Consider the following 21,739-nt stretch of genomic DNA (forward strand, 5'->3'; position numbering starts at 1 on the left):
CAGGTTGAGCCCTGCCCTGTAGGCAAACTGTCCTAAGCCAGCTGTGTTGGTCTCTAAGGTCAATCTGAGATAAATACACGTATTTTAAAAAATCATTAAAACACACAAAACACACAAAAGCAACAAACAAAAAAAACCCTAGATGATGCATGTGTGCAGTCAGTCTTTGTTTTTTTTTTTTTCAATGAAATAAGTCACTCCTGAAATTTGATGAGTGGAGTAAATGAATGCGAAAAGATCTCAGATGGTTCCACAGGTGTGATTGGGCAAGTTACTGGTTCCGTTCAGACACAATTAGTGCCAGAGTTGGATTTCTCAGTTCTTAAGAGCAATATTCAGTTCCCCAAACTGTGTGCTAGCCTGTATTTACTGCACAAGTGCTAGTTTTACGTAACTCACACCTGCTGTGCTTTGGAAATTGTAACCAGTTTCTGATTTACTGAGTCATGTCGACCTGTTTGCCTAGCAGTATAGCAGTAAGATGTTGCAAGATTTATGCAGCTGTTCAAAAACTAATCAAAAGAATTGAATAAATATTCAGTAGAAATGAATAATAAAGTGACCTCTTTGCTTGAACTCTCAAGCTGAAACAATTGCTTTGGTATAAAACAGCTTCTGTTAGCTCAATATCCCATTGTTGGAACCATTTAGCTGTGAATGGCTTTCATAAAAGCATCTGCCTAAATTATTTATTAGCTGGCTTTTTGTAAGTATTTCTGAGGTTAAAAAAAAAGTCTTTGAAAATTTTTGTTTTTCATTTGAGATTAATTTCTACCTGATGAGGAGGGGATTTTTTCTTCAGTTTGTGTTTTACGTTTCAGATAATAAATTATAATTAATTTTGATTCTCATGCTTATCCTTTGCATCAAACAAGTGACAGATCTCCTAAACCATGATGCTTTGTACAGGCTTTTGTGTGCTGTTTCTGGTGCTTCTGTCTCTCCTGGCTTCATTTTTTTTTATGGACTAAAAACTTGTTCATCTTGCACACTAGGAATATGCTGGAGATCACATGTTAATATGCATGAAAACCAATTTTAAATATGTAGGTAATAAAATGTATCTATTCATCACAGTGGTCTTCAAAACAGCATTCCTGAGTTATATAAACCATGAATGGTAACCATAGAGAGCCAGTCAAAAACGCTTGATAAAACATTGGTCCATGTACTTTTCTATTTGGAAAGAATAAACCTGTTTAGCTAAATTAAACTAATGATTAAACTGTTTGACACAGTGATCCGTAGCGTGTATGTGGCAAGGAAGAACAGATTCCAATTCCTAGTTGTTGAAGTGTTAACCCAAAGTATCCAAATCTTTGCATGGTATAAAGAGATTTGCTCCCTCTTCCTCTTTTTTCCCTCTGAAACAACAACTAGGGGAAAGGGCAGGATTTTTATAGGCAATTTTGGAGCTGCTCTTAAGTTTCAATCTGAATACAGCATGCTTAAAACACATAAAACAGAAACCTCAGGAAACAAAAAGCAAATCCCTTAACCTTCTTATTTTGCTTTTTATAATAATGTCCAAGAATCTTCACTTAATTTGGTTATTCATGTGACTCGCGTGTTGGCAGCGTTCTGGTAGCTAGCAGAAGCAGCAAAGCCTTACTCTTGTATAAGACGATACTACCCTGCAAAGTCAGACGGAAAGCTTCGGCATCAAGTCGGAGCTGCATCGAGACAAACGCTGGTTAACTACTCATAGGCACCACGACGCTGCATGCCTGGTGTCTGTACGTGCAAGCTGTGCCTGCGCATTTTGAGGGGGAGAATAGTTTTTGAGTTCTGGTGGGCTGTGCTCTCAGTGTCAGTTCTCGTTGAACTTGCCACGTTGTCATGCCAAAGGGAGTGACCAGTCCGTGGAAGTGGTGGTGTAGATTACGTGCTTTATCACTTTTTGCACTATGCTCTGCTGTAAACCAAGTTACTAGCGTTGTGAAAACAAAAATGAAAAATAAATATTCTTTATTTTCTGTTGAGGTTTGCTGTTCAGAGTAGGTAATTACTGAGAGCTTGTTAAATGGTTGATACTCCTTTTGTTGAACATATGGGAGATAGAGCTCGTTGTTGCCAAATCGCACTTCATGAGTTCTCAATATTTCTGTCAAACATTGAGCACATGGTTTTTAAGTGAGTGACAAAAGATAAAGCGGTATGAGCTTGTATAAATATAAAAAACTTCAGAATGAGCTCTTGGTGCACAACTTCTGGCTCTTGTGACTTCCAGCTTGCTAGATAAGCTTGCTTTTGGATGCTGTTCAGCTTCATATATTTATAAAGTTGGCTTTTTCTTCTGGAAAGGTTAGTATGAAATAAATACTATTTCACTGTGTCTTCACTTAGAGGAACCTGCATTTCATACAAATATTCTGGAAATGGTGGGGGAGATGGGAGAGACTTCAGCTTTTCTTAAATACTGATTTTGTTTCAAAATTTATTTTAATTAATAACTTGATACAACCTGAAATACTATTCCAGTACTTCAAGCATTCTGAGCAGTTTTCTCGTCAGCAAGTCCTCGGTTAATGCTCTGCCTCAATGATAAGCTCTGATTGTTTGGGTTTCCCTCAAGTTTTGTTGCCTGCCTGCCAGCTTTCAGTGACTATCTAGGTCATTGGTCTAAAAAGAACCTAGATGCACTTACAGGGAGGTTTCTTTATGTGCCTTTACACTTAGGGAGTCTTTATAGCCTACCTAACATGTGCTCTGAAAAAATTGCAGTTTCCTGAGAGTGGGATAATTTCTAAAATATAGAACAGCTCCTATAAACATGTTAGATTTTTTAAAGAGTTTGACAGTAAGTTCAGTTTTGAAACACATGGCTATTACACATGCACTCTGTGAATAGTCTTGATTTCTAGTCGTATTGTTAATAGAAATAATTGACAAAAAAATACCTCCAAAATAGATCTTTTATTTGTTCTTAGTGGGTAACACTTGCTCTTAATTATCTTTATATAAACTTAGGTGCAGTTTAATAATAATGTATGTTCTGGTTACCAGCAAGTTCTACAATACTTTTAAGACCACAGCTTCAATTTAACAGCAATTTTAACTTTGAAAAGGTTCCTGAGAACCTTTTTCTCCTGTTTTAAAATGTAATAAATACAGTTAACCAGAAATTTTAAATACATGTGAAAAGCAACTGCTCATCCTAAATGGCAAGCATTGAAATAATATTAAGTTCTTCCATGTGTTAATGCCCCGATACGTGAGCTTATACAGAATTTACTGCCTGCAAGGTATCTTGTTCCTCTAGGCACCGAGTGGAACAATGTATTTAGACAGCAGGGGGGCAAAAGACTAAAGCAGGTGCAGCAGCTGAAACTGTGATAGCCTTTCAATGATTTTTGTTTAAATCGTTTATTTTTCTGAACCTGTGAGTTCTCAGAGAGGGCTAGACTTCATACTTCACCAGGGTATTACAAGGTTTACTGTACAACCTTCTACTTAGCATGAATACTTACCAATGCAATTTAAAGTTGTATACGAGTGTATCGAGATTGTGTGCATTTCAATCTCTTCTCACTGAATTTGGGGAAGTGGTAGGTAGCATCTACTGCAACACCTAGATTCTTTGAAGAATTATATTTGTGCAAGTTGGATTTCTGAAACCATGTTGCCTTGAAGCTGGGTGTTGTTTTACAGAAGATTGCAGGGATCTTTTGTTCCATGTTTCTGCAGGCAATGTAAGGGCCTGAATGAAATGGTTTCACTGGGATGTCCAAGACAGAAATTGTGCCTGAGCAGTGAGTCTGTAGGTTTTGCGCTCCTCATGGGCAACAAGAGGTATCAAAATGGAAAAGTTACAGGTTTCCTTTTATTGTTGGTATCAATGCATTTGTTTCGTGCATTAGGGAACATGCTAATTCTGGCAATGCAGTGCAGCCATTTTCCAGTGTATCCCCCAGTACGGTGGGTGGGCTTGTTACCTGTGTCTTACAGTGACCTGGAGCATTAATAGGCTTGGATTGAGAACTGCCTGAATTGCTGTGAACCTGCCTCTGTCGCTGAACAGCACTGCCTCGAGGACGTCTCCAAGCGCAGTTCACTACTTCCTTGGTCTGAAGTTATTAACAAGCATCAGAAACGTCACCAGATTTGCAGGAGTTTGCTTCCTGTGACTGCTCAGACTTAGCTGAAATATTTAATTTGCTGGCATTAAAACGTAGTTAATGGTTTGTGCCAGTTGTAATCCTTCATGTATAAAGGGCATGACTCTTGCCCTACTCAAGCAGTGAGCTCTCACTGTTATCCTTTTGCTGATTCTGTGCCCAGAAAAAAAAAATAATAAAATTGCTGCTGGTTCAGTGGGGGTCACCTAGCTCGTCAGCAGGTCTATAAACCAGAGAAACACCATAAAGAAGGGCATGGGACCATGCGGCTTGCAGGCGCTAAGGAGCAAGGAAGGGGATTCCCCCCGTTTGGTAACCGGCTGGTAGATGAAATCAGCTGCCTAGCCAGCTAGCCCCGCATCATGGTGTGCCTTCCAGAAAAAATCTCAGATCTGAGCAATCCGTTCCCAACACCTACTGTTACTCAAAGACCTATCTTATGGGAAAGGAAGTGTTATGTACATTTTATACTTTCTGTATATTAACAGATCTGAACATTTTACTAGTTCTACTAGCATTTCTGTGCTAGTAAGTGCTGGCAATGAAATGTGGTGAATTTTGTACTTGTGTGGTTCAGGAGTTTTGTGTGTAACAAGAAGTGGAATTGCTGGATGATATATTCTAGTCCTTGTCTTACATTAGAGCTAGAGATCTAAATCACAACACAGCTGCTTTACAACTTTCAGCATTAGTGATGTAGAGGACAGATTAGCGATGGACTTGCCGTCAGGCACCTGCAGCAATGTTTTCTTCTCATTGCTTAAAAAACAAAAAGCAAACAAACTAACAAAAAACTAACCCTTTGCCATGCAAGTTTGAATATAATAAGTTTCTTATTAATATAATCTTGGAACTCTTTTGACTAGCTTTTCATCTGTTTAGGATTTTTTTTTTCAAATGGGTTAATGCATTTCACAGATTTTGTTTCTATTACTGAAGCATTTAAACAGGTTGCAAAGGCAAAACGGTTTGACTTCTTTTAGTACTTAAACTGCAACTTTAAGAAAGTTAAAATCCTAACAATCTGCATACATGTATATAGCGTGAAATGTCTCAGTGGACTGTACCGTCATCTGTGTTCTCTGTGGAGAGAGTTTTTTTCCCCAGTAGCTGCTCTGGGAATGCCAAATGACTTATCGAGCACGTGCAGCTGTACACTGTGGAGATGAGGCAGTGATGCCATTCTGATACTTTGCTGGCATACCTGTTTACATGGAGAGGCTTGATTCTGTGCCACCAACTAACCTGTATAAAAAAAGAATTTCACTTTAATTTTCTACTTATAAAGTTCCTATGTACATTTTGTGCAAGAATGATACAGGGGGTATCTACAGACACATTAGACATGTTTGGTATTTTTACTTAAAACAACAACAACAAAAATTTCTAAGTAAATGTTTACAATGCAGCAAGGAAGAGAGCATAAGAGATGTTCTTTGCACGTGTATCTGAACTTCCAAGGATGTTGTATCACATCCAAGTAAGTGCGTGTATATGACTATAATTTGCATAAAATATTAGGCCTAGCACTGTGTGGCTGCAGTTTCCTGTCTGCGTTTTTAAGAATAATGTCAGATATTGTAAATCTAAGAGTCTCGCCTTTAAACTGTTCCTAGTCCCTGTTAAATGGCAATAGAACAGACCCAGGATATCAGCAAAAGGGTAGGAGGGGAAGCCAGCACCCCAGGAATGCCAAACATTGCTCAGTGGGCAGGTGTGGTTTTGTTTTGCTTTGTTTTATATAAATATAAAATTCATTTATTGCATATTTTGTTCTGGTGCTGTGGGAACACACAGAACAGTCAGTAGGCTGTGTCCTTTAAGACTCCTTTATAATATTTGAGTTTAAAATGCTGTCTAAGGTTCCTTTTCCTTTCTTTGCTATGCTTTGTACTTGGCATTTTTTTTCTTTCCTTGTCTGTAAAACCATCTTATTTCACCTGTTCATTTTCCCGTTTTCTCCAAAACAGACTGACTCATTTTGGTTTGCTCTCTGGCTAACCTGGCCATCGTCCTTTGCAAGGTGAAGGGCTGCTTTGCCATCACACTGACACTGCTCCCTCTACCCTGATCCAGGTTTCAAGAAATGACAATCTTTGTAAAGCAATCTCTTATAAAAAGTCTGTTTTTAAATCTGTATTAACATGTTCCGCTGTCTTTAGACTGATACAGGAGGAGAAAATAGAAAGAGATGGTCAGTGCCACGTACAAGTTGGCGTTTTCAGTTCTGATATAGCCTGCAAATAGCTGCTAATCCCACGTGTAATTCAGATACAACAGATCCCTCGTTGTAAAATAACTTTTGTCCATCCATCTCCAGTACGCTGGTTCTGTTGACCAAGGAAATACATCTTCACCATCCTTATTTATGTTTTTGTGCAGTTAGTATGCAGCTTGTGAAATTAGGTATGGAGTTAAATAACAAAATTGATATATTTAGTGACTTATAAAAATGGTGTCCTTAACACAGTGACTTGTCCTTGTACATTTTGTACTGAATTCTGTACCTGTGTCTCAGAACGAGAGTGGTTTATTCAAAGGTAGGATTTTCTTCACGGACTCCAAAGAATAATGTAGTAGTGATTTTTTTTTTTTTAAACCAAAATTTTTAGACACCTTTTATTTCCTGCTGTCAGAGCAAACTCAGATTTTCCCTTCATGATGCTTCAGTGCAGGATGATCCTAGAGGACCTTGCTCAATCTAATTCCAGACTATCATGTTATTTTTTTAACCATTTTGCAATGAGTTGTGTTTTTTTAATCCTTAACCTTCCTTGAGGACAAGGATCTTGAGGAGCACATTAATGAAGTGTCACTTCATTCGGTAATGCTGTGCAAGCATGCTGTACTTACCTTGGCATGTGCAAAACTTTGGCTCGAATGTGGCAGCACAGCTGTTACGGAAAATGGAAAGCAGGTGATCTGTAGCTGAATTAGCAGTTATTTTTGACTCCCTTCAGTCACAGTTGAAATGTATTTGCTCGACTCTATGAGAAGTGGACCTGTGCAGGATAATTCTGATGAAAGGGGAAAAACTACTTTCAAGGTAGTTTCATTTTAATAAAAGCTCTAGCAAGGGGCATGCTAAATACATCCAACTCAACAAAATACCTGCCTTGCTGGTGCGGGTTGAAAACCAAAGCTTTAAAGAATCGTGCCTGTCTTGTGTACGTGCCTTGCCCTTAGGAACTGATGAGGCTTTAGACAGCTCTGACAGTAGCAGTGTCAGATAGATTTGCTCCCTTAAAACTCCACTGTGCTCTTCAGCCGTTTGGCTTAGAACAGCTGGTTTGAAACCCAACAGTTTTAGAGCAGGATTTAAAGAAGCATTCAGGTGTTGCTGTTGAAATGCAAATGAATTCCCATCCTTCTGAGTTGCTGTCAAAAGCAAGCAGGTTTTGTTAACTTTTTTTTTGGTAAATATTATTGAGATAAATATACCTGAGAAAGTGGTTTTGTCCACTATGTTTAGTTGGGTTTTGTTGTTTGTTTTGTGTTTTTTTTTTTTTTTTTTTGGTCAGAGCTAAGAGCAACGTAGGGCAGTTAGTCTTAAGGTCATTTATCTGAAAATTGCTAAATAATGCAATAAAATAGCTAGTTCAGGATGTCGTTCTCTTGAAGTAGTGAGAAGAGCGCACAAAGCTCATGAGGTTGGGTCTGCACTGTGTTTCTGTGTTCGAATGGCTGCCGCTTGTACTTGACTCTGGGGTGCTGCACAGGCACCAAGTGAAGAACCCTTTGGGAAGAAAACTGAAAAATAGTAGTTTATTGGTAGCTAAAAAGGCATGGTTAGGGCCAGTGTAGCCTGCCTCCTTCCTAATCCTAAGGTTTATTCATAGTTTTACAATTTGTCCATTTACGTTGGTGGGGGAAGGAATGCTCTGCCAGCCTGTCGCTATTCTTACAGTGTTTTTTATTTTGGCTGTCAAAACAGACTTCTAAGCAGAAAAAAAATGGTAGTGGAGTCATTTTTATCATATGTTTTTGTTTACTTGTTTGGGGTATGCTGGTCCTTTTGGGGTGTGAACGAGGCATGGAGTCTTGTAACCGCTTATGCATCACCAAGGGGTTTTGTGGTAGTGTTTGGACCAGCGCCCGCTGCCAGCCCCGCTGCCAGCCCTGCTCCCTTGTTTTAGGCAAGGGATAGCCAGGGAGCAAGTTAACAGGGTGAGAATGGGAACTAGTTGGCTTGTTTAGATGCAGCAAAGAGGCTGTGAGTGGGCCTGTTCTGAAATACCTTGGGTACTAAAGAAAACTATTTGATAATGGCTAACCTGTACGTAGAAAACTGGGATAAAAACCAGAACTGGATAATGCAACACAAGGTAGAAGTGGCGCCGAATGGCAGCAGAAACATGCAATTTATAAAAGAAGGTGGGAGTAGTGCATGGCCGGAGCAGAACTGGGATCCATGAATTTAACACTAAAGAATGTTCAGGGGTGTGGTGGGTTATGAGGCCAGTATGAGACAGGCACTGCCACGAAAGGGCTGAACTGGGAGAGAAATTGGAGAGGGTAGGAAAAGAGCAGCAGTAAACAGAAATATTGGCAGATTGGTGAGGGTTCTGTCAAGTTCACGTATCTTTCTGAGAGAAGCCAACAGAGTGTACCCAGTCCTTTTAAATGTTGAATCAGCACTAGCAACTATCACTAATTATTGTAATTCGAGTGGGAGAGGTTGGAGAAATGCATTTACAATTTCTGGTCTGACTAGTCAGTTGTCAAACAGTGTAGTGCCTTGCAGTAGAACTTTTCCAGGTATACTGAAGTCTGAAAACTGCTTATCAGCTAAGTGGGGGGAAAAAATAATATTGCAATACCAGTTTCACTAATATTTAACATAATGGAGGTCAATTACACTTCCATTGATAAAGTTCATGGCCACACGATCATGTGCTGTTTCTTTTGGAGAATTTTGATTTATGACTTTTCTGGTAATATATTAATATGTTTGTGTGGGGGATCCCAGCCATGACTGGATGCTTTGTGTAGTGGACAATTTAATTCCATTTAGGTTAATTAAAAATATATCCTCTAGTTTGGGATGTGCAGTCTTTAGTTTACTTCTCCTTTCTGTTTATAAAATAGGCACTTGTTAGCTTCTTGAGCTAAGGAGCTTTACTTTCAAACTGGACAATTTAAAAAACAAACAAATGAAAAAAAACGCATATGTAAACTTTTTGGAACAGTCACGAGTAATGAGAATAAAACAAAGCACTGATTTAGCTACTCACAATTTGGACCCCCTCAATCTGATTGAGGGAGTAGTCTCAAAGCAGCATCTATGCAGAGGTCACTTTAATACTTCATAGGTGATATTTTACTTTTATCATTTCATAAATTTGAGTGTTTAGTATCGCAGCCTTAATCTGTGTAGTTCTCTGTAATTTATGAATTGTGGTTATTTTAGTTATGCAGTTCACTTACATATTTGACAATTTTTAAGAGGCTTAATATTGCTGGCGGTCATCAGTAAGGATTTTGCTCTGTATGACAGTAATGACTTGGTGAAAGAGCATCTTTGTACACATTCCTCTTGGATCACTCAGTGTCAGCCAGCCTGTTTAATAGCTTGCCTATTAACTAGGGAAGATGCCGTCATTTAGAAATCTTTCCTGAAATAATGTGCAATTACTATTATTCAACTTTAAGGCAGAAACTTAACTTTACAGCTGCACCCAATGTAATGAAATGCAGCCATGTGGTGCTGGTTAGTATGTCAGGTTTCTCACAAAAAAATTTTGTCTTCTCTATGATTTAAAAACAAGTAAATAAAAACCTTATGTTCTATTCAGTTCGTTAGAATTCACCAGGTATTCTAGCAATGCGTTTCTTCCATGGGCACTGCAGGGTGAGGTAACTGTATTCAGTTTGTTTGGCAGCAGGGACGTCATTCACCAGAAGAGCATCAGAGAGAACGTATTTAAAACTCTTAAGGGAGCCGTTTTTCAGATCAAAACCATGGAAGATTCACTTGTCTGTGTGGCTCCATAGAATTTTGTTTATGTGCCTTCATTTCGGTTGTTCAATGCATAAAGCATTTGCACTTTCTATATGCTGAATTTGACATAAAATATGCTAGTTACATTCAACATTTAACTTTTTAGAACTTTTTAGATGCATATACATATATGTAAAAGTATGTATGTGGCAACAGGAACATGTTGCATAAAATACAGGTCTTGCTTCAAGGTAGTATTTTTGGACAGACAGCTCTTCTAACTTTCATACAGATAATTTTTAAGAATTATCTTTAGGCTGATTCATAAGGATTATTTTTTCCTTATATGTAGGCAAGGTTTGTCAGGGAATTAAATGGATGAGCCATAACTCTGCTTCGAAGTTTATAGCAAAACAAACAATGTGAAATGGTTATTCTGTTCTAACAAAACAGTATTTATCAGATGATCCATGGTAACTGTGTGCTTGATTTTAGCAAGTAAAAACATGCTTGAGTTTAACTAAACAAATTTTACCCGTAGGAATGTCAGCTGGCATGCAGTAACTTCAGTGAGCATTATTAATTCATTTATGATGCCTGTACTATAACTTCATGGGCAATAAATATGCTCCTAATTCTTCAAACAGATCCTATAACTTCACAGTTCAAAATAAATAAAAGGGGCTGACGGGGGGTATGTTTAACATGTATCTGGTTAATGCAGCAGTCTCATGAGACCGTTAATCATAACTACAGTTACCTATTCTTGGGATTAAAATTAAATATAAAAACGTGTTGTCAAGTTTTATGTACATTTGAAAAACTTTGTAGCGGCAATATCTGTGTGCCGTGACTTGTATTATAGCTGCTTCAATTCGTGTTAGTGTAGCCAATATGCAGAATAGAAGATTTTTCTCTGAAAGAGAAGAAAAAATCCACTACCCATCTTCCTTACCTGTCTGAATTGCAATGTCAGAGCATGCTATGTCTTGTGCATGGGCTAGAGGTAGTACAGAATGCCCTGTATTTAAGATGGCAGTGCTTCAGCTGGGATCAGAAGGTTGGTTACGCATCTGAAATTCCTATGGGAAGATTAGAAGTGCAGTAGTAAAATTGGGATTTTATCTACATTTTACTATTATGGTATTTTAAAATGCACAGCAGACATGCATGAAAAAGAATGTGTTCTTTTGTTTGTTTGTTTTAGGTTAAAATGGGTGTGCTGGTTAGTTTACAATGCTTTCTTTCAGTGAGATAGGCTGAAAACGGTAGACGACACCAGCTGACAGCCAGTTTAATTTGCTGATTCATCTGTTATAGTGATGGCTTCAGGCCAGAGCTTGGCTTCCAGATTAAAGGCTGAGAGTTGTGAAGATACTGGGACTTGGAGGAATGTTGGTAAACTGTTGCTGAGTGAAGGCAGTGAAAGTTTTTTCTTTTTTAAGTGATTCTAATTTTGTGTTGACAGACATCCTTCTACCTTGAACTGGCAGTCTTTTTTGGTTAAGTGGAGACAGAACATTAGAAAGATACAAGGATGGAACAGCTGGATGCTAGTTAAGTGCTGCTTCCACGGGTATCTTGTGCAACAAAAAATGCAGCTCAAATAAGCTTATGTTTCACAGCAATCAGAGTTTTTGGCAAAGCCTGTGCAAATGTCGTCTTTTCCTGGCAGACTTGCAAAATAAACCTGCTGGGTTAAATAATGAGACTAAAAGGGAAAAAATCCAGGAAATCTTTTCTTGCCAACAAGCAATCTGGAAGAGGGTTATGAGTGAAGAATTGATGGTTTCTAATTTAAAAGAAAAGTCTTCAGTAGAATTAACCCTTCTTGGAAGAAGTCTGACTCAGAAATGTTTTAAATGTGTAATTCAAATGTACAATGTGAATTTAGGAGAGTACAACATTTATTTATTTATGTACTTATTTTACCACTAATAGTGGAACTAGAAAAAGTAATTTTTCTGAACTGAACAAATAGCCTTCTGTTTTTCAGACTAAGTTATCTCAGGAGAGGGTGTGTTGTAATTTAAGCATTTTGTATATAACATCACTCTTCTTCCCCATAGCTGTAAACACCAGCAGGTATGCTGAAAGTTATAGGATCCAGACATATGCTGAATATGTTGAGAAAAAACATGAAGAAAAACAGGCAAAGAGAAAATGTACAGAAGATAGTTGGAAGGAGATGGAGAGAAAGCGGTTAAAAACTCAATGCACACCTTACGTTTCCCAGAGTCGATACTACTGTGTTAACAGGTGAGACTTCTGTATTGCAAATTGTTGTATTTTTATTGCATTTTATTAAGTCTACCACTTTTGAGGTAGTTCTTATCTGGTATTTTTCTTTTCTTTTTCTTTTATTTGCACATGAATCAATAGTGGTACATCACCTGTCACAAGATCATAGGTAAAGGAGTGGAAGGGATTTAGTAGTTAGACAAACTTTTAAAATATTAGGATACTGGGGGCAGGTCAACTCACAGCTTCTGAGCTTGTTATAGCAGTACCATTTCTTAAAACCAAAAGAAAAGAATTACATCCCTCTTTGTTTTACACCTCTGAATAGCTTTTGTGTTGTGGTTTAACCCAGCAAGTAGCAGAGCACTGCGCAGCCATTCACTCACCCTCCCCTCTCTGCAGTGGGATGGGGGAGAGAATCAGGGACAAAAATGTAAAAGGGTTGAGATAAAGACAATTTAATAGGATAGAAAAGGAAGAGAAAATAGTAATAAAATACTAAACAAAGCAAGTGATGCACAATACGATTGCTCACCACCCACTGACTGATGTCCAGCAGTGGTCCCCTGCCCCACTCCAGCTAGTCACCCCACTTTGTTTTTCCACATGTGGCCAGATGGTGTGGAGCATCCCTTTGGCCACTTTGGGTCACCTGTCCTAGTTCTGTCATCTGCTCTACAACAACTAAGCCATCTGTGTGTTATCAGCATTATTTTAATCTTAAATCCAAAACACGGCACCTTACCAGCTACTAGGAATAAAATTGACTGTAGCCCAGCCAAAACTAGGACACTTGTGTCGTTTGGAAACTTTGAAAACTTGTCTTTGGATTCTCCTCTAAAGGTAGTCTTGTTTTTTTTGATGACTTTCCATGGTGATACTGCCACAGCGAACGGTATAAATTACCATCTTAGGCAGTCCTGATGAAGTTGTGCTTCAGAAACAGGAAGGCAAATGATGATGCTTGTGAGGCTTTGAGTTTTTGGAGTAAAATTTGAAAGGGGTTTTAATTTTGTTTTTTAAATAATTAGCTAAGTCAGGAGGTGTCTGTTTTGATTCAGATACAGTAGGTTGCTGTGTGTATTTCTTGTTCCGTTTTTACCCACACTATTGAAGAGAGGTTTTAGATACGAAGAGAACATGAGTTTTTTTTCAGTGATCTGTGCGGCTGTGAATAGAAAGGGTCTTTCAGTGTTAATAAAATTAAATAATTCAGCTATCAAGTCATTGGTATTCTTAGTTTTTCAAAATTCTATCAATTATATATTTAAAAAAAAAAAACTTTTGGTGGAGTGCATAAGTTACATTAGTGTAGATGTTCATTTTTTTCTCCCTCACCCACCTCCACTCCCTCTCTTTAAACAGACCAAATGAGATGGGCGTAAAACCAACATTGAGCTCTTCCTGCTTTATCTTTCTTGGGAATGCTACGACAAGTTCTAAGTCTCATTATATCTTCCTGTAAATGTTATCTTTCATGTAACAAATGTACTAAACTTGTTCTGTTCTTCTCACTTACATGAGCTTATGATTTGCCTACTTTGCAAAATTAAATGCAGGTGTGTGTTTTGGCTAGGTGTCAGACTTTCATGCCTTTTATCATGGTGGGAATTCTAAATGTGTTAGACTTGTTGGATTCCTTATAAAAAAAAAAAATTAAAGAAAAAAGCATATGGAAGAACCTGGTGATAAAATCCATATCAAATGAAGTTATGAAGTTAGTTTATTTGAACTATTGTACTTAGGAAAACTTGGGAATACATGCTGTGAAGAGATGAAGAGCTCAAGATTGTCCTGGCACTGGTTTTCATGTGTTCTTGGTACCTGGTGGCTAAGGTTCAAGTCTGTAGCTTATAGTTAGTCTGTATTATATAGTCTGAACATATTGAACATCTTGAGTCTATTGCAAAGAAATTCCAAGTCATAGTTTTATTTCTACTGGAGGAAGTCTCTCTCCTCACTGAATGTTTTTACAGGTATTTCGGGTATCTCACAGATTCTAGGCAGGACACTAAGAGTGGTGGCTTATGGTATGAACTGTAGACAACTTCTTCTTTCAACAGATACGTTGGAAAACAGTAAATGTGGAAAGCAGACTTGTTATTTTTCAAAGAAGTTGGGGACGACCACAAATGTGTAATTTGGAAAATTGCTGAATAAATTTTTTAGTGAATTCTTTCCTTAAAGTTATGTCTCAATGAGTTGTCTGCCTAAACACTACCTCCTTGAAAGATTTTCATCTATTTTCTCTAGTACTGAGAAATTCCTCAAGAAACAGCCTTGTTACCCTTACTTTTTGATGATCAACACTTTGATAGCTTTAGGTAGCAGTCTTTATTTTGTTTATAGACAGAACTTGGTTTGTAATTGCCATTACATGAATTTTGGTTCTCTCGTTATTCCAAGAATAAAGTGACTTGATTCTGGTCCAAGCTCCCTTTCATGCAGGTCTTTTGACATGTTTTTTTTGTTTGTTTGTTTTATTTCTCTTTGTTACTAGCTAGATTGTGTTCTCTTGTCAATTAGTCTTTTGTAAATATTTCCTCTGTAAGTGTAAGCTGGCAATTACACCGGGTTAGGCATAACGTGTAACTGCACACTTGGTGGTCTTTCAGTTCACTCAAGCTGACTGTAGATAGATTTTCTTTTTGTTTCCAGAGATATCTTACAAATAAATACATATTTATATATGCTTATGTGTAAATATATTTATACAATGTTATAAATATTTGTATTTGTCCAGGTTATTTTTATGTATTTGTGTGTGCATATGTGCATATTCATCCAGATTAATCTGAATCATACATAGTTAAGCACTCAATACTATGATGTATCCAGCAGCTGATCTCTTATAATAGCTTCATGTTACTGCATCCTTTATTTATTTATTATTTAATAAGCTTACTGCATCAGCTTCTGCCAGGGAAGGGAGCACAGCTGCAGAGTAGCTGTTCCTCTCCATGATGGCAATATGTTCTGGCTAGTTTTTCATTCAGTAATGAAGTTGTTAGTTATTTCTTATAAGCAACCTTCTGTCTTAGATTGTCAGACTGATAAGTATGTAATGAGGGTTTATTAATTCCTGTTTTAGTAACAAGCTATACTCCAATGTTACAGAGGAACTTCTCTTCAGAAAATGCTGTATCATAGTAGCTGCAAGGTACAACAGTTTATAATTAATATATACCCCCGGCATGTAGTGTATTACTACTGTTACATATAAAAATTAGTTTTAATGGAAAGGTGTCTGACTGTTAATGTCAGATGGGGAAGCAGAGGAAATGCAAAATTTCAAGTAGTTAATAGGATCCACTCCTCTAAATTTCCTTTTCAGAGCATGCTTTCCAAAATGGATGGACCATGGCCTCTTGTGTGGCTGTGTACAGCACGAGCTGTGTTGTGCTGAGCAAGTAGCTGCCTGCCAACTGTCTTGACTGTTAAACGCATGGAATTGGGATCCTTTCCTCTGCAAAATAGTGTTAAACCATAGCATGAAAAATAGCGTATGTTCTATGTAAAACTAGATATCCTGGTCTGCTTGCAGTTACTACTTTTCCTAATCATCATGTAGGAACGAGTGAAATAAAATAAGCTAATGGCAGAAGACTTACACGAGTATAAAGAATAGGAAAGTGACGGGTCATTTTGCCTTACAAGTTTTCTAGCTAAAATCAGGAGTGCTGCATCTGCTGTTGTCAGGCTCCCAGTTGTAGCACTGGTTTCTTGAATGCCTTTATTTTGCTGAAAATAGCTTATCTTATTTTTGAAACGTTTTTGTGTTCCTGCTGATGATTCCTTTACTGAGTTTGTAGTGCCTTTTCTTACAGTTTATTTTTCACAGAAACGCTTGTTTATAGTGGTTTGTTACTAGAGGATAAGAATTGGGAAATGCTTGAAATTGAAAGTCTGTCTGTATCTAGGCCTATTCAAGATGCTCAGTTATGATGGAATTGGTCCTTTCAAAAGTAGGACATTCCTTTCCAAAATGGAAAATGCTTAATGCTACATCATCATAATGGTTTCCCCCACTTTTACTCCTCTCCACCTTCTGATTCTTTCAAAGTAATTACCATAGCAGGGGCTGGATTGCTGCTATTTAGTAGCAGAAGTGACATTACAGGATTAGTGAGCATTTTAATCAGGTGGAGTCTGCTCTTTTGGGCAGCAAAGCGCTATGTAAGGCCACCACATCCTGTTGATTCATCAAATTGCATTTAGTGCTAATGTTGTTACTCATGCTGCTGGAATTTAACAAAAATACTATATTCTTTGATGATTGGAGTTGCATTTAAGAACAGAAATAGAAAATAAAATCTAGATTTTAGATTTCTGCCATCTTCCTTCTGTGGTATTCATCCCGGTTACTTTTGCCAGCAGGCTGACGTTAAAATAGGTCAACAGAAGGGAGAGGTTGGGAAAAAAGGACTGGTGGATCCTGAGTCTTTGTTGAAGAGGTGCGGAACCACACCTATAATAATCACTGATTGAAATGAAAGCTGCATTGTGTTCACTAGATAGATTTGCCAGCTGGCAATGTATGATGGGCTTTTCTTACTTTTTTTCCCCCAAACTTGGGCTAGTAATTTTATTTAAAAACAAAGAATAAAAATCGTATTTCAGAATACAAAAGAAGCTTCAGAACCTATTTAAATATATTTTTTTCTTTTTGAAAAATCATATTATTGCATGGATAACTGTTGTACATTTGCGTTCTGAAACTTGAGTGCTATCTTTGCTAATGGCTGATGTAACAGTGTCTCCTAAATGCTTCAGATGTCCAGAAAGTATGAACCAGTATATCTGAATTGGAAAATTACCGATAACTAGTAGTTTTTTTGCTTTTTCCACTTTGTTTGCTTGTTTCTCCACAGAGTAAGGAAACTGAGACAGAAATATGGACATACTCCAAAATAGCTGGTATAATTAGAAAACTGAACTTTGATCTGAGTAGTGCTCTAACTTGTATATACAACCATACTGGTTTGCTACTATTGCTAAGTGAAAAAATGTTTCTGTAGTCTTGAACCTTATTTTCAGTCAAAGAAGAATAGAACAAAAAAACACCTAATATGTATTTATGTGGAATCCATGCAATCAATGGAAGCATGGAAGTCAACAGTTATTGATTATTTATCTAATCCTGGGATTGTAATTTGTGGCTCCTAAATTTTCTTCCTTATGTATTATTCAGAATATATTTCCCAGAAGTACAATTCTTAGAAAATTTTCCAAACATTTCTTTTAAATATAAAAGTAATTTTTCATTTTCTAAATGCTCTTTCTTAAAAAGACTGTTTTTTTTTCATTTTCCAGACATATTTTATTTCTGTTTTGCAATATTGAAGTGTGCATGTAGGACAAATAGTTCTCTCCAGCTTTTTGGCTTACATCTTTTTATTGATGATAGTTGTGGTGTGACTCGAAATGAAGGTTTGTAAGAGATCATGCAAGAAGGTGTTCTGTATGTGAACGTTTGGAGGATAAGCCAGCCATTCATCAAAGTAAATGGTGTGTGTGCTCCTAAAGTGGAAGTAAAAGCATGAAGTATAATCATATGTTTCATGTTTTTTTTACTACCTTTGGACATCCCAGAATGAGTCTGTTTTAAATTGCAAATTGTTCAGGTAAAAAAAAAAGTCTATTTCAAAGACAACACTGTACAGATAAATTTGACAATCCTTTAGCTGAAACTTTACTGAAACACCATGTTTCCAGATATTATAGATTAAAAGAAAAAATAAAAAGGATTTTAGTTTTGTTTTATAATTTGATATTCATTTTTGTTGAAATATAAGCATTGACTTAAATATTCAATAAAAGAAGTGTTTTGTGTAGGTTTTAACAAAAACCTAAAGGTTTATAAGCCTAAAACTACTTTTTTTTGTTTTTAAATCTGTTGTTCTGAAAAAATATTAAAATGTACATTTAAATAGTTGGTATTTACATATCTAGAAGTTCAATGGGAGCTCTTTTTTTTAATTAGCTTCTTTGCCATTTATGTTTTATTTTATTTTAATATTTTTTTTGGCATTCAAGGAAGATTAACAATTGAATTATAGTTGGATGAAATTTATGCCGTGTTATTTCAATATATGCCGAATGAAATAGAGCTCTGAGTGAACATTTGTAATGTGCTCATCAGACTTCAATTTAAAGGCTACTTACATATTGTGTTCAACTTCTTGTGATTTTTATTTCACCGGCTTGTTGGATGATGGGAATCTCACTTTAAGACCCGTTTTTAACTTTTATTACACGGAGTTTGGTTGTTTTCTCTGTATAGTAGAAATACTTGTAAAACTGCATATAGTTCCAGAAGAGTGGATGAACTTAGCATGTAGAATCCTTCAATATGAAGATGTATGTTTTTGGGCTGAATAGGTGACGAGCATTCTCAATAGATATTCAGTTATATGCAAGAGCTTTCATAACGAAGAGGGGAAAAAAATAAACCCAAGCAGGGATAGAAAACAGCTTTAATTACAGTCGAGATGAGCAGTCTCATCAGAATAACAGCTAAGCCTGAGACATCAATAGCTCAATGAATACCTTCATTTGCCTAAGTTGCAAGTCAGATTTTCCAGGTAATGTAATTTCATGGTACATCACTTAGCTTATTCTACTACCTTCATAAGCATTTAATAGATGTATAGTAACTAGTACCTATGTAATAGTTATTCTTAACTTGTTGATAACAATATTTCTTCTACATTTCAGTTTTACAGGTACCAGTACAGTGGGAAAGAGAAGCATGAGTCCTATTCAGGAAGAAGCTGGTTCTGATGATATGGAAGAGGGAGAAGATCCAGAGTACAACCAGACAGACTCCTGTGCAGAGCCCCTGCCAGATAGTAAGAAGAGAGCCAAAAAGTTCAAAAAGATCAAGAAAGAACAAGTTCCAGCAGGTAAAACCAATGTTCTTGCTCATGACGTTCTGTTCAGTTTGGAACTGCCCTAAGCCTGAACAAAATTGAATTTTTTAATGTCTCAACATTTCTGGACTTCTATGAATGTAACACAGTAAGTCAGAGTTATAAGTTATTTTGTTGTGAGTTATTTAAACTGAAAATGGCATCAAAAAGCAAAAGCAAAACAAAACAACTGAGACAAACTAGAAGCAGCAGTATTTGATTTCTTGTCTACTTTCTTCCTTAAAATAAAGCTCTTTGAATATTTGTAGCTATTTTTAGTTTCTTTTTTTCTTTTATCTGACTTTCTTGTTATGCAAAATCAGATACCTTTATCAAAAACAAAACTGAAAGAATTCTGGAAGTAAGACTCTAGAGTAGATCCTATTAATTCAACAAACTTTTATCACCAGTCATAAGACTTACCAGATGTAGACCTTTCCACTTAAGCTTAATTAGATGGAGTCATAGCATAATTGAATGCCTGCAGCTTGATCTGCAAGATGTCTGTCGTTAAACAAACTGTTGCTTACAAATAAGTCCATTTTAATAAAACTACCTGCTGCCTTGAAAGCTAATATATGTGCCCTTTTAATTAGCACTTATATATATTAGAACTTAAACTGTATATCTTGATAACATTGTACTAATTTCCCTTATTCACAGTCATTTGTGAGATTAGTTATTTAAGTTGAAGAATCAATGCAATTTCTCACTGTGGTCAGAATGTTATCTACCTTTACAACTAAGCCAAAACTTTGACAGCCAACCTGCCTGCCCCTCCAGCACACTGCTTGCCACAGTGCCTCCCTAGAACATCTCTTGAGAACATGTTGACTTTCTGGGACAATTCAGTGAAGCAGTACGCTGCCAGATAGGTGTTGATATAACAGGATTTTAACCTTCAGTAGGCCCTTTAGATTTTTGAGCGTTTTGCATTTATGTATCACTTAGCTGTGCTTTTATTTCTGATATTAATTGACAAGATGGTGATGAAAAGTGAGAGTTCTTAAAATCCCTTCCAAGCATTTTGGATGGGTGGGTCACGGTCACCCTTAACAGTTCTTGCAGTCTAACATGTGTTCTGAGTAAGCCTACATTTGTTTGAAAGGTTACTGGACTGTGAGCAGATCATTCACATTGCATGAACTGTTAGCTGTTGAAGCTTGAGGAATCCTACTTTCAGGAGATACAGATTTTGAAAAACAGAAGAAATTGTAGACCTCTGTAAAAGTGTCAAAATATGGATTTGCCTGAATGATGTTTTTTCTTTATTTTTGTGTTTTGTAAATATTCTATTTTTTAGCCTTGTTTAGGATTCAACATGTAAAGATTGAAAATCAATAGTGTTTCTAATACAAAATATAAATTCAAATCTTTTTCCTATCTTCTAAAAACTGTTAGGATTTATAAATCAATATACATGATGATTTGTGTGGCATTTGATCATAATCTTTCTGGTTTTTAATTGGTTGAAGACTTGTCACCTAGGTTGTTGGATAATTTTTTGTTTTGTTTTCCAGACTTTAATACTGACATTTTTCTAGCCAAAATACCTTTTAATTGTTTGTCTGGTTAAATGCAGATAGGTGACAATCAGGTGACTGTTTTTCACCTTATATTTTTGCAATGTTGTACAAATTACTGTAGTCTGTAAAAAAAAAAAAAAAAATAAAAAAATAAAAATAATAATAATAATAAAATAAAATAATGTAGGGGGGCGTATGTTGAAATCAAATAACCTTAGGTCACGTGAATTTAAACCACAAAGTAATTGATTTCTGTCGATCTATTAGTTGTTGATTCTGTTTGAACTTGCTAGCAATTTCTTTCAGAAAATTTTCTTTGTTCTTTAGTGTTTGACTTAGTTTTTTCCAAACAAATTGAACTTTTTTTTAGTACCCAGTGATAAACAGTCTGTTGGGTTCCCTTCATAAATATTGACTTGCAAATAACATATCTAAAGCCTTGCTGTAGAGAAGAAAATTTGTCATTTGTATACTTTGACAGAATCGAAAGATTGTTGATCTTAGTTTTTATTTTTTAGTGTTTGTATATTGAAATCTTTAATATAATGTTCTATGATTCCTTTTTCAGGAAGCTTCACAAGTAGTTCCAATGAAATTTTTGAAGTCCCTGAAACATGGTAGGAAACAACTGCCTGAACAAGTGGAATTGATTGAAAGCAGTTGTGAGAACACACCTCCTGGAAGCCATACTTTATTTAAATAAAGCGGTGTTAACAAAGCAGTATGTGTCCTGAAAATCAGTTTAATTATTTTAAACTGTTTACTGAACAATCACTGTCAATTTTACTTGTGCATATATTAACTAGTATATGATTCTGTTGTTGATCATGTGAAATCCTTGCTGTCGTAAATGGTGTTAGATTTAAGAAGCAAGACTAAATGTATTTTGGTCACCTCCTTTGGCATGCTGGCTATGAAATGTACAAAAAGAACTGGCACTCTGACTTCATGCTAGGCTGTCTCCTGTGCTTGAGGGGACTTACCACAAATCTCCTAATCTTT

At 36.5% G+C, this 21,739-nt stretch overlaps 1 protein-coding gene across 5 annotated transcripts in view; it reads left to right on the forward strand.

Annotated features, from left to right (window-relative positions):
* The window catches only part of PARN (poly(A)-specific ribonuclease), a 61,800-nt gene extending 40,345 nt beyond the window's left edge, over positions 1-21,455 (forward strand). For all 5 annotated transcript variants that reach the window (XM_035548900.2, XM_035548898.2, XM_035548899.2 and 2 more), the window contains 3 exons: positions 12,129-12,318; positions 19,018-19,205; positions 21,306-21,455. In XM_035548900.2, the coding sequence (XP_035404793.1) occupies positions 12,129-12,318; positions 19,018-19,205; positions 21,306-21,358 (431 nt within the window). In that variant the 3' untranslated portion in view covers positions 21,359-21,455. The remainder of the gene's footprint in view (positions 1-12,128; positions 12,319-19,017; positions 19,206-21,305) is intronic.
* The last annotated feature ends 284 nt before the right edge of the window (positions 21,456-21,739 follow it).

This window comes from Cygnus atratus, chromosome 15 (assembly GCF_013377495.2).
Source record: "Cygnus atratus isolate AKBS03 ecotype Queensland, Australia chromosome 15, CAtr_DNAZoo_HiC_assembly, whole genome shotgun sequence".
Taxonomy (NCBI): domain Eukaryota; kingdom Metazoa; phylum Chordata; class Aves; order Anseriformes; family Anatidae; genus Cygnus; species Cygnus atratus.